Below are 13,646 nucleotides of genomic sequence, written 5' to 3'. Positions count from 1 at the left end.
AATTTTTACTCAAAAATGAAATATGTAGAGTTAATTAGTTGAAAATAACAACTGCTGGTTCAATTAAATTCAGCAAATTTCACATTCTAGTGTTACCATATGTACATTTGTTTGAAGAAATAATTAAACTTCTGTACTAGGCATATTTTGGAACAAAGTAAACAAATTACATTATGAAACATGGAAATATGTCTAAAAATACACATTTACCTTCCTCTTTGAAAATTAAGCATAAAATCCATAAGGGAATCTTTAATAAATGCCTGTAAAATTTTAAATTCAGTACTTGATTATATGGGTATAAATTTGATCCAGCCATTAACTTCCAGATAAAACTATGCACATTAGCAGACATCAGATACATTAATTTTTTTATATATGTACATTGAAACTTACATAAGTTTTTAAACATTATGAACATGAGAATATTAAATTGGACATTATAATACATAGTTTTTTGAGGAATATGTTAAGAGTAATCAATAGTGAACAAAAGTTCTCAAACTTTTCCTATCCAGAATTCTTTCCTAAGTATTCTTATCTTCTCTCCTAACACCTTCTCCATTAAAAGAGAGAAAAAAAGAAAGAAACCCTGAAAGTACTGCTTTGCTCTAGAATCAGGAGACAGGAGTTTATTCAGATCCATTTTGAGGGAAAACTGATAGGATCAAAAAAATTTTCAGATGGAAAAACCGTGCAAAGGAAATATTAACAAGCTGCTAATCGGCAAGTATCAAGATACTTGCCTGTAGAAAAGCAGACAATAATAATGGCACATTGAAGACTGCTTTACACCTGGCACAACATCTTGGTTGGATCTTACAGCACGGCATGAGGCAGGCAGAACTGGGCATATTGCCCTAGTATAACAGAGTTAGTTACTAAGAGATTTGCTCAAGGTCAATACAGAACCTGGATCTTTTGACAAAAGTTAGTCTTAGGGCTCATGTTATACCCTGAAACTAATGTGGTAAGGCCTGGTGAGTTTCAATCACAAAAGCAAGGTGGTAATATAGTGCTTTTTTTCTCGTTTGATATCCCCTCCCTTCCTTCCTTCTTCCCTCCCTCCCTCTCTCTCTCCATTTGGTTCATAGGATTATCCAATGATCCAATGAACCAGATCATCCTTTAAAAAATAAATTTATCAAAATAATTGATGCAGAAGAGACATATGTGTACAAAAATTTTTAAATGCAAAGTTTATTACCAGAAGAAATAAACTGAGCATGACAACTATTTAAAATACAAATAAGTATAATTTTATTTTAAGATAAGCAAATATGTGTCACCAAATACTATTTTCATCATGATGTCGTCCACTTTCAGTAAAGAACTCAATAAAGTTTATAAACTTCATTTGAACAATAACAAATGAGTAATCCTATTTAAATCAAAGAAACAAATAACTATAGAGTGCCTATTATTTGCAAAGTACTGGCCAGGCGTGGTGGCCAGTAATCCCAGCCTGTAATCCCAGCACTTTGGGAGGCCCAGGCTCGAGGCCAGGAGTTCAAGGTACTGTGATCAAAAGATTGATATAGAAGATACTCTGTGTGACTTTATTATAGAAATAAAATTCACAGTAAAGATGATTTACATAAAGAATTCTTACATTTTCATTCTTGGGGGGGAGAGGGAAACAAGGCAGCACCAGTGACAGTCTGCGTTTTAGAGCAGTATAGAAACTAACCTGTTTCAGATACCTGATGTTCTGGCAAATTTATTCAGAATACAGACGCTCAGGACTGTGAATGCACCAATCTGAGCGCCGCCTGATAGAGACCTCAAAGCAATGTTCAAAAAGCAAAGGCCTTAAATTAAATAGTTAATAGCGCTACAGGGTGTTTGTTCAGCTTTCTTTCATACACAAACTTTGGCCAGGAAACGCGTTTAAATCGAGGGTAGAGATTTAGATGACCTACAAAAGTAGTGTGTCCATCGTTCCCATTTTCGTCAACTCCTTACAGTACTTTAAACACCGAACCTCCCTCGACAGACCTGGCGACACGGCTGAGGCCAGACTTAACTCGATCTGGGCGCCAGGATCAGGGTCGCACCGCTGGGCTCCCTGCGGTTTGTTCCTAGGGAATCAGGGCGGGTGTGTTGCCGGAGGCGCGTTCTATTGGCTACACTGTCGGGGACTGGCCGGGCTTTCCGACACCTGATTGGGCGGAACTGCCCTCTTTAGGCCGAGCTCATTGGCGAGGGCTGGAGCCAGGGGGCGGAGCGGGTTCCCCAGGATTCTTGACCTAGCGCGCTGGTCCGCGGAGCCGGGCACCGGGCGCGGGACCGGACCTGCGCGGGCGGCCGCGGAGGCAGGGTCTCCTCGCCGGCCGGGTCTAGGGGGCGAGTGCGGGGCCAGGGCTGGTTGCCGGCAGCGGCTGCGGGAGGCAGTCCCGGTTTTTCCCCAGCGGTGGCCGCTCCGAGACAGCATCTGTCAACGCTCCTCTTGTCCCCTCCTCCTCTGGCCGGGCCGGGCTGCGCTGGCGGCTGCCGAGAGGACGCGGGACCGGCGTGGTGAGCCCACCAGCTGTCAGGCGAGCGGCGAAGCGGCCCGAGGGCTTCGAGAGGCACACAAAGGACACGGTGGGCGGCGGCGGCGAAAAGCGGTGGCAAATTCGGTACTGCAACTCCGCTCCGGCTGGGTCCGAGGCCGGGGAGACAATGCGGCCGGCTCGGCCCAGCGCGTCTCAGAGTGCGGGGCGCCTGCGCTCCCCGGACCCCAACTTGATCGTCCCCCGGCTCGCCCAGCCCCCTCCCGGGGAAGGGGCGCCCCCTCGCTCCGGCGGCCGGAGAAGGAAGTCGGTCCGCGGCCGCCGAGCCCGGCAACTTGCGAGCCGGGAAAAGTTTGCGGCGCCTCGGCGGGGCGGCACGGCTTGGCCCGCCCCTCGCGTCCGCGGCCACCGCGGGTGACTTTCTCGGCTCGTCGTCAGCCGGGGCCGCAGCGCGGCCGGCGAGGACTGCGAGGAGGGCCGGAGTCCGCCCGAGGGTTCCGGCACCCCTGTCTGCGGGTGAGTCTGCTCTGGGCGTGGTGGGCTCGAGAGGTTTGGGGCACCTGGGCTTGGGGAGGATGGGTGGAGAGAGCCTTTAATACTTTTTGGAGCTGGCAGGGAGAACAAATAAAAGTGCGGTAGCTTGAAAGGCATTAACAAGCGACTGACTGGTGAACCGTATCCGTGGGAACCTTATGGGGCCTGTGCTACCGGGAGCCTGTGCAAGGGGGTTAGAGGGGTGGAAAGGTTAGAAGGTCGCGGACCGGCTCTGCCCGTAACTGGCTCAGCTTGACCTTGGACGAGTGACTTAACCACTTAGATCTCCTCGTGAGTGATATGTGGGGCTACATCTACGTCATTTATGATGTCTTCTAATTTTTAAAATACATCTCCATTAGAGATTTTTGTTGGGCCGCAGCTTGTGCACGAGTTATGTAGCTGTAGACCAGGATATGTTTACGTGCGCCTGGATACACCTTTCGTGCTACTCAGAAGTAACTTTTAAGTCTGGCGGTTTAAAGCAGAAATATTTAGAGGCTTTCATTAGTAAGAAATAAATTACTTATTGCTTATTTTACTAATCTTAAGACTGGTCTACTTTGCTCTACCATTTGGAGCCCTAGGGGCCAGGGTGGGGACAGAGAGCCAAGCCTGACGGTCAAGTGGCAGGTGTCCCCAACAGCCCCTTCCAAACCCAGTTTAGGGGGAGAACAAGGCATTTATTATGCATAGGAGAGGGTGAACTGGGCAGGTGTTTGTGTTTTTGTTTTTGTTTTCTGTATTGCTTTTTTCGACTGAAAACTTTTTTTGGGTGAGGAAGTGGAGGAGGGTACTTTTATGACAAAGAAGGAAAAGAAAATGTCACAACCAAAGTAAATCTTAAACTAATGTAAATCTTCCTCACAGGAACAGTAACACATAATTCAAGTACATCTTGATCTAATTTTAATGAAGGATTGAAAATAGCTACTGTGTTCAGTATCACTGACGCCAAGACAGCTCACTTACATAATCTGCTTTGTTGGGATGTGTTAGTAGCATGTATAATTTTTATAAATAATTAATGTTAAAGGTTTAGTCAGGCAATGGTATTGAAATATTGTCATCACACGTTGTATTGCAAAACAATGGAGTGTTAACTTTTGGTTATCATGATAACCTGCATTTTTTCCATAAAAAGTAAGATCAAACATTTTTTTGTAACCAAAATTCTCTTAAATGTTGCATGCATATTTTGTCAGTAGTGTATACAGGAGAAATTATTAATTACGCCATTCTGTAAATGACAGAGCCCTTTAGTTTTCTCACCATTTCCTGAGAGTGCCTTCTAGATGTCAGGTGCCCCACTGAGCATTTTCTCTTTTCATGGAGCTTATAGCAACAAAAGTTGACTTAAAAAAAATATATATGAGTGCATAAATATAGATACTAAAAAAAATTGCTGAATAAAGTACCAGAGAAATACTTAAAAATCCATCATGTCCATCCCAAAGAGAATTATGATCATGCTTTAGTGAAAAGAAAGAAGGTATCGAAGAAAAGAACTGGCAGAAAAACAGCTTAGTTCCAGTATCTAGCCTGAAAGTTTATACTTTAAAATAGGGACACACATTTGGAAAGAGACAAAGGCAAGTGATAGGGTTTCTAGGAGAAAGATAGCAATATTGATTTAACATAATACATTTTATGACCTAGTTTTGTTTGAAGAACAGAAATGTTTGAAAAGGTATATTTCTTAAATAAATAGTAGCTGTTTGCATTGTGATTGGATATCTAATTAAATGGCCTAATCATAACTATAATATTTCACTTGAGTGCTGCCTAATTTGTAAACTCATTTTTAAAATAGCATGAAATAAAAACCTTTCAGTTCAGTTGCATGAAGGAAAGTGTACTTTTTGAAATCAACTAAATCTGCAATGAGAAAAATTATCATCGATCTTAAACCAAATGTAAATTAAGCACTGGAAATAGCATCTTGCTAAGAAGGTCTTCACTCTAGATAAGCACTGGGTGTATAAGAGGTCTAATGTAGACTGCAGTGAGATATAATGTTATTCCTGAGGGCCCTGTGTAATAGTTATTTGGTGACATCAGGAAAATACTAAAGCCTCAACATTTGTAAGCCTGGCAACTTCTGGAAAGCCTAGTAGCCTTATTAAAAAGTGACTACTCAACCTAAAACCTGCCACTGGTATTTGAACAAGCTGTTTTTGTAGAATAAATATGTGTTCTCCTCTGTGCAAATTTGTTAGTTGGGCAAGTTTTTAAGAGGTTAGAGCAGTGTGTCTCAAGGTGTGATCCTTAGACCCCCTGTATCAGAGTCGCTTAGAAAACTTAAAACTCCTGGGCCCCTCTCACACTTACAGAATCAGAATTTCTATTAGCAGAATCTAGAATCTGTGTTCCAACAGGCTCCTTCCAAAGTGAGAGTTAATCACACTAAATTTTAAGAATTAGTGTTATAAGAGTTTTCTTGCCAATGTTGTAATGGCCAGTGTTGCTTTCTTCTAGGAACATTAAAAAAATCTCCCAGATGCTCACTGCTCTGATCACTTCCCCTACAGCACCAAACATGTTAGTGTCATCTCTTAGTTGGGCCCTGTGGCTAGGGACCCCCTCATGAAACGTCTCTGCAGGTAAATCAGTACATGGTATACCTCCTACAAGCAGAGTTAAGTCTGTTTAGGTGCACAAGGCTCAAGAGACCACAGTTCACAGACCCCACCTATTAATGGGATACACCCACCATCCTCACCAGCCTGTTGGTGATTTGTGGGAGTGCCATTCCCAGCCTCTTCTCTCTCTTCAACTAGGAGGATAAGCAAAGGATTGGAAATGGACCCTAAGAGACTGAAAAGGCCTGAGAGAGAACAGAACAAGAATGCTGGGTAGAGAATTGTCCCCTCAATATCCTTTAGTTCTCACATTTAAAGACTTCAGTCCTAAAGACGATAACTTGACAGGCAAGTGTATGTTAAACCCAGGCACTCCTAGTGTCTATTATCAAAACTTTCATCTACAAACTCATATAATTCCTCATAACCTCTGTATCCATAAAAACCCCAGCATATAAGTGAGAATTTTCATGCTTATTGGGGGGAAAAAAAAGGGCAACTGAACTGAAAGGTTTTTATTTCATGCTATTTTAAAAATGAGTTTAAAAATCAGACAGCACTCAAGTGAAATATTATAGTTATGGTTAGGCCATTTAATTTGAAGTTTTCTAAGTGATTCTGATACAAGGGGTCTAAGGACCACACCTTGAGACACACTGCTCTAACCTCTTAAAAACCTGCTCAACTAACAAATTTGCACAGAGGAGAACACGTATTCTACAAAAACAGTTTAGGAAAGAGATTCAAAGCACAGGCTGAGGAGTCAGCAGACCTGATTCCAGTCCTAGCTTTGCAATTTACTGCCTGGGTGGCCTTGAGCTGTATTCTTGACCTAAGCTTCAGTTTTCTTATTTGGAAAATGTGAATAATGGTACTTGCCTCTTGTTTTGGTACTTGGTACTTGTTTTGGAAATTATGTGAGATTATCAATTAAAACACCATCAGTTAATAACTCACACAGTATATATTCAATATGGCTTTTAGATTATTGTAGTAACTTTTTCAAATTTCTTTTTTAGCCCTGGTGAGTTGCTGTAGAAGAAGGAAAAGAGAGGAAGACAACATGGGAAGAGATAAGTAGCTCTGGACACTATGGAAGGTCTCATTAGTAAGTAGTAATTGTTGAGCAGAGGGAAAAGGGATAGGAGACGGATGCTGACTGCAGCACCAGCTAATAACTTGGGTTTCATCACATTCTTCCCTGGCTCAGGTGCTGTCTCTGCTGTCCTCCTCCTTTCTTGTACTACCTTATTTAGCACTTAATTATATGCTTTCTTGACTCACTTAGAGAAACACTGACTATGTGGTCTGCCTCAAAGTTTTACTCCTGTTTTTGGATTTTAGTATCAGTGATCCTCAACCTTGCAGGGGCTTAAGGATGGCAACAGTCATCTCTCCCCTTGGAATCTAGCTTTTGGAACCATTGAGGGGAAGAGATTTCTATCTGTGATCCTGTAGGAACAGATCCAGAGTTCAACTCCAAATTCGCTTTTCTAGAGAAATACATGTCACCAAGACCTGGTCAGAGAGGCCTCTACCCCTAGGCTTTTAACACATCCTTTACTTTCTAGAGCTACTTATACTTGTCAAATACTTTCTCTCATATTAGCTCACTTGTTCCTTACAATAGCCCTATAAAGTATTATTAATTTATTAGATAGACTCCTATGAAACACATCAAATCTTTTTCTCTCCTCACCTCCATTCTCTCTTACACACCTATTGCTAGGTTAGTCTTTTTGTTCATCACATCACTTTTCTAAAATAAAAATACTTTAATTGCTCTGTATTTGTTCCCCCATCAAATTGAACCTCTTCTGCCTGGCTTATCAGGTAACCTTATAACCAGGGTCCCATCCTACTCTAAACTCTCTCTGCCTAGTTCCAGGAATGTGGCAGACACCATACATTAGCCTATATTGCTTCCATCATTAGTGATACCTCCTTTCCAACCACCCAGATTCTACTCATTCTTCAATTCCAACTCCTTCTTGGAGGCTTCTTAGATCATTAACTTAAAGATCTCACCTTCCTCTGAATTCTAGTGGTAGCCACAGTTATTTGGTCACAGTTATAACCTGGTCTTAAAGTCTTAATGGAGAAAACAATGTGTGATGGATTTGATAACAGAAAAGAAAGCACTGAGTTTTAAGACTTCTACTGAGGAGCTATGTGAGCCAAGCCAGGTTGCCCTGTCTGGATCTGTTTCCTGATCTGTTGATGGAGAAGATTGGGCCATATAATCTTGACAGTCATTTCTTATTCTGAGATTCTAGGACAATTTGACCTTGCTTATGTGAGATAGATTTGAGGCTTTTATTGAGTTTTTGGATGGAAGTGTCAGTAATGGGCATTCAGTGTCTTCAGGACTTATTCTATCCCAAAGATTTCTAATGCTAAACTTGGAAATTTTTAAATGCCATGTACCTTCTCTGGCAAGCTCTTGAACCACAGGAATTCAGGGAAGATTAGTGGGGCATGAGTTAGGTATCTGGATGATACGTATTATGGACAATAAAGCATTATCCTTGGGAATGCCTTCCTATGGTATGGTAAATAGGATCAACTACTGGATAAACCCTAGTCTTAAGGATTTATAATTTACTTTGCATTTCTTCTTCATTAGTGCTAGAAGAATATAGTTATGTTTTCTTTTTAATCATTTCATAACTTAGAAAACATCAACATAGTCAAAACTTTAGGGTAGATGCTAGATGACTTTCTGTAATAATTGATTGGAGACATGATGTGAATCTGCATATATATGTACATGTAACTTGTGCATATTACACTTAAACTAAGGATACTCCTGAATTATGAGGTGCTGTTATACATTGACCAGACTTAAGAATATCCCTTTAAAGTGTGTTGACATTTAATTGACCTTTGAAATTTCATTCTGTTAATCATACTCAAAGTGCTAAAGCTATGGTTGACTGCTCTGGTGTTTTTACATTCATTCGTGCTTAGCATATAAATTCTTCAGCATAATTGCTAGTTATTTAGCAAGAGTTTCCTTTCTTCTCTGAAAATGTGAGTTGTGCTTGTATTTTTGTGCCTTTTTTTTAACTTTGCTTCAGGCTGCATAGTGTTAGAGGTTTGAATTAAAATGCTTTCCTGTCATTAGTTGTATGGGGTGTGGCTTCTTAATATAGAAGTAATAGAAATTTCTTGCTTAAATGAAGCATACTTTTCTTCCTGCAGCAGTTAGAACTCTTTAAGGTACAGTGCTAAAATTTAGAAAAGCTTAACACTTCAAAACTATATATTTTTTTAACATAAATTTTTGGAAATCTTTCAGTTGCATTTATGTAGATTAAAACTGTCAGTGCTAATACTTTTTATTAAACAAGGATTAAATTATCTATTTTTAAATAAAAACTCTTAATTATGTTCCTTGAATTGCTATGAGTAGAATTTTATTATAAACAAAATATTTTTTTAATTCAAATATATTTATTTTAAAAATCTTAACAGTTTATTACTATCACCTAGAGAATGTCTGCTAAAATGTTTAAAAATTTCTGGATCTTAAATTTTTGAAATCAGTCTATGGGAAGAATTTTTAATATGGTTAGCTGTCTTACAAGTTTTTAAATTGATATTTCTAATGACCAGGGAAAAGTAGCTAACCTCTTTGTTAAATTTTGATATAAAAATAAAAACATGTAATTGCTAATTTCTGGTAACTTATCTTTGAAACTTCAGACATGTTTTTGGGACATTTTTACCTTAAAAATAGTTTTTAAATAGGAAAATTAAAGTTTAAACCAGAGTTTTCATTTTCATTGGGTAATTTTATATTTCCCAAATAGGTCCATATTCAACATACATTCTGCTCTCTGTTTATAATAAGATTTGATGTCATTATATCATTTACTTATCCATACATTACAAGCATGGTAAATAGTCCCTTTGTCCTCATTTTCTTATCATCATCTCTCCTTCAATATTGTCCTAGCTTTTTTCTTCTTTTTCTGTTCTCATTACAGCTGCCCTTTTCATTTCATTATAGCCCTAACTCAAATGAAAATAAGTTTGTTTCTCACAAATATTTAACTTCAAAGGCTATCCTGTTTTTAGAATATACAGTGGAACATCTTAAATCTATCCTTTTTTTTTAGAATATACAGTGGAACATTTTAAATAATGTTTTCTCAATAATACTAAAAGAATGCAAATGACTGCAGTTGCACAGTAGTGGGATACAGGATGTCCTATAGTGAAGGGGAACTCTTACACTTCCATTTTGTAAGATGTGGTTTCGGCAGATAAATAGATGTATTTCTTACTTAATACTTAGTGTTTCAGGACCAGAATTGGCTATATACAGAAGTTTTAGATAAAGCCTGCTTCCTTAGGAAATCTTTGTCAACGCTTGGTAATTCTACTGGACTGATGGATGATACAGTGACAAAGTTAATACATTTGCTGTTGTTTTCTGTTTGAAGTCTCTTTTGCTATTGTAAAGTGCTTATTGTCATTTGAATCTGGATATATGTATTGAAAGATGGTTTGTTTTCATTTTATTTAACAAATTGTTATACTTTTATGTTCCAAACACTGGGACATGTTTCATGTCCTCTTTATGAATATTAGCTTATTTAATCCTCTTAATTCTGTAGTTACAATTATCTTCATTTTCCAATTGAGAAAACTAACAGAAGAGTTTTATTTTGTGGTTGATCCCTAAATAGGGGAAGACTGATAAGTATAGGCAGAGTGGATAACTTAACAGTAGTACTAAGAAGCAACAGAAAGATGTGCAAGAGTTTTCGAAAGACAAGTCTACTCAGAAAGGACCAGCTGGGCCCAGTCTGAAAGAGCAACATGCCCTCCTTCCTCAATTTTAAGTCTTTGGGCTCTAGAAGCAAAGGGCAAACTTAGAGAGAGGAGACACTCCTCGGGTTTCAGCTGCCTGTTCAGCTGGTGAGGTGGCCATACTGGCTCATGTGATTCTCACAGGGCTGCTGTGAACCTTTATGTCTTACCTCCTCCTAGCATTTCTTGGCTGACTCAGGCTTTTTTTTTTTTTTTTTGCCCCTGGAGGGTTTAACATCTTTCTCAGCTGGAAGCTTGGGCATTGCAAAAACTGTGGAGGATTTTCTTCTCCAGCCTTAACTTTATCTTCCTCCTTGCCCTTTTGGTATTCCTTTGAAAATATTATCCAGTAGTGTTTATGTATGTGTGTTGTATGAAATTTAGAGATTGATGTTAAGCAACAGAATTCAAGGACAAAGCTATCTTTTCTGTTGGAATTGGATGGAAGAAGCTAAAAGTAGGAACTATGGAGAAAGGAGAAAGACATCATGGAAAAGAAGCGATATATTGAGGGGGAAAAAGATGGTAAAAAAGTAAAGGGAGACAATTACTGATTTGCTTCACACCCACACCTCCTCCCCATCTTCACAGTAACAGAGGCAATGTCACTCTCTTTTGCCTGATATGTGCTTCACCAGGGAGTTGTGCGTGGCATCGTGGGAGTGGAAAATTTCTTCCTTTTGCATTTTGAGAATTGGGTGTGCTGCTTTAAGATGCCACTGGTATCTAAGTAATGTTTGTTTATACTGGTTATTTTTCTCTGTAGCCTTTGTGGACGGGGCTTATAATACAAACAATACTGTTAGCAGAACTGCAGGTACTGGATTGCTATGTTTATTTTATTAGTTAAAAAACTGCCAGAGCCCTAGGACTTCTGAGCACATTTTGAAAATACCAGAGGCAATTTTAAGAATAGCTTTGGAGAGAAAGAAAAAATAAAAAGAAAAGCTAAGACTTGCGTGCTTTAGAATCCTAACCAGTGTGGTAATTTTTTTGAATTAATGTTGCAAAGACTCTAAATTAGGATAGTTTATTTCATCAGTGAGATTTTTTTTCAAAAGTGAGTTTAAAGTATTCTTCTTATATATAAGTCTTCTTTTCTTGAGATAATTTAGGTAAAATCAAAGTGTGGCATTTTTATTCCAGGGAACATAAAGCTAAGTTTAGAATAAGAATTCTTTTGTGAATTTAGGATTTTTTGGATGCTGCTTAAATCATCTGTAATGACTTTTCTTGGTCATATCACAGGTCTGAAAGTATTTTCTACTGAGTTATGATTATATTGGGACAGAATAATTGAAATTATAAGCCTTCTAGAAAATCAAAGATAAATGGTCAATCTTAAACATTCTGAAAATTTTATTGCCCCCTGAATGCTCTCTTTTTATCCAGCTCTCTGTAGAAAAGGTAGATTATTCATTAGCATTTATGAAAAACACTCAGTTTGAATAACAAAATGTTGAGCTAATCTAAATGGTAAAATTGTTGATTTGAAGAAATTTATTTTAAAATAGTTGTTCATTTCTTAGGTGGAGACGCATGATCTTATCAGGTTTGGTTAGATCCCCATCTGTGAAACAAAATAAACTAAAGATTTTTTTCTTGATCGATGCATGGCAATAATATGCTGCTCAAACACTTGAGGAATCACTAATAAGTTAGGAACTGGAAAGGGAGAAAGGGAGCTTTTCTATCTTATTTGTTCTTTTTTCATTTATACATTTTTCCCCCACTTGTTCATCCTCTTCTGTAATCAGAAAGTTTTCTTTTCCTTCATTGTTTTCCTCATTTGTGCGTCCTAGATTGCCACCACACCAAGGTTTTCTAGAATTAGGCAGAAATGCAACCTGAGCCTAGAAGCTAGTGGAAACCATCCCATGCTTTCTCAGACTGTCTTTCCTCCCCGGAGGCAAGAGAAGCGAAACAGGAGTTGGTGGTTCCTTGCTATTACTTCTGTTCCTGCCCTGTCTGGCTGACCTGAACTTTTTTACCTCCACTTTTAATGCTTACCTTTGCAAATGAAGTTAGGCCCGGTCACACTGTATTTCCATCATCAGTCATCCCCAGTCGTTCAAATTTAGCACAAACCTGCTGTGAGTACATATTAATTAATACAGTAGAAGGCAATCATGAGTTTTTTAATAACTATTCTTTGAAGTGTTGTTTTTATCTGAGGAGTTTACAGTTATTTTGTTGAAAATCTAGAATATTTTTATGTGAGCAACTGAGCTGCTGATAGCCCAAAATAGTTTAAGTCAAATACTAAGTTGCAGTAAAACTCTGCTAAAGATATCTTTGATTTTGAGGTGAAGAGAGCTTATTTCAAGTTAAGTTGCCCATTCTCTTACAGAATGTTATAGAGGTATTGGAACCTGATTTAAAGATTATACTCTGAATAAGAATTTTTGTCCCAATATTCTGTATGTTATGTCACTGTTTGCCATAGGTATAAAGTGTATGAACCTCTTTTCTTTTGCGGCTTTCCGTGCCAAACGGTATTCCAGACAATTAAGTTCTTCTGTAGAAAGTTTTATAAGCTGGCTACTGTCTACTGTGTCTGTAAATATACTCTCAAACTATTCTGTGGTCCTATTTTTAAAAATGTGTGGGTGTGGGAAGTGATGTTGAATGAATTCAGGGTAATTGGTGGTTCTTTGTATTAAGAAAAATCACACTGGTTAAATGAAATCTGTTTCCATGATTTGTTATGTTTAATTTTTTAAAAAGTTCTTCCAACCCTCCCTCACTCCAATTCCCACTCTACCTCATAAATTCAAGCTATAAAGGAATTAGAGTCATGGGATTTTATAGCTGGAAGGATTTTTGAGAGAATCTGATTAACCCTCTTATTATAGTTGAAGAAATAGATGTCCAGTGAGGTCAAATGAAATCATGTAACTAGTTTAAAAGGCCAAATAACATTTTAGTAGTTCATTTCCATTAGTAGACATTGTTCTGTTTAATCTGCCCTAGCATGTTCATAATCAGAAGGTAATCATAAGGAAAAATAACTAATGTGTATATGGTACTTTCTTGTACATACCTCAGTCACTTGTCAAACGCTCTGTGAGGTATAGGTATCTAGTTTCCATTCATGGAGAAAACAGGCTCATTGAGGGTAAGAAGCCTGTACCTGCCAGTCACTATCGGAACAGCCTAGCACTCTATGTCTTCCCACCTTGGCAGAAACATCGGCTGGTCTCAAAAGAGTTCT

At 38.7% G+C, this 13,646-nt stretch overlaps 1 protein-coding gene across 1 annotated transcript in view; it reads left to right on the top strand.

Moving 5' to 3' along the window:
- The first annotated feature begins 1,913 nt into the window (after nt 1–1,913).
- Nucleotides 1,914–13,646, top strand: part of LOC123632100 (collagen alpha-1(I) chain-like) — a 52,281-nt gene continuing 40,548 nt past the window's right edge. The window contains exons 1-3 of the mRNA XM_045542220.1: nt 1,914–2,098; nt 2,189–3,011; nt 6,631–6,719. Of these exons, the coding sequence (XP_045398176.1) occupies nt 1,914–2,098; nt 2,189–3,011; nt 6,631–6,639 (1,017 nt within the window). The 3' untranslated portion in view covers nt 6,640–6,719. The remainder of the gene's footprint in view (nt 2,099–2,188; nt 3,012–6,630; nt 6,720–13,646) is intronic.

This window comes from Lemur catta, chromosome 2 (genome assembly GCF_020740605.2).
Source record: "Lemur catta isolate mLemCat1 chromosome 2, mLemCat1.pri, whole genome shotgun sequence".
Classification (NCBI taxonomy): domain Eukaryota; kingdom Metazoa; phylum Chordata; class Mammalia; order Primates; family Lemuridae; genus Lemur; species Lemur catta.
Note: the sequence above shows the minus strand (reverse complement) of the source record. Positions and strands in the feature narration are given on the sequence as shown.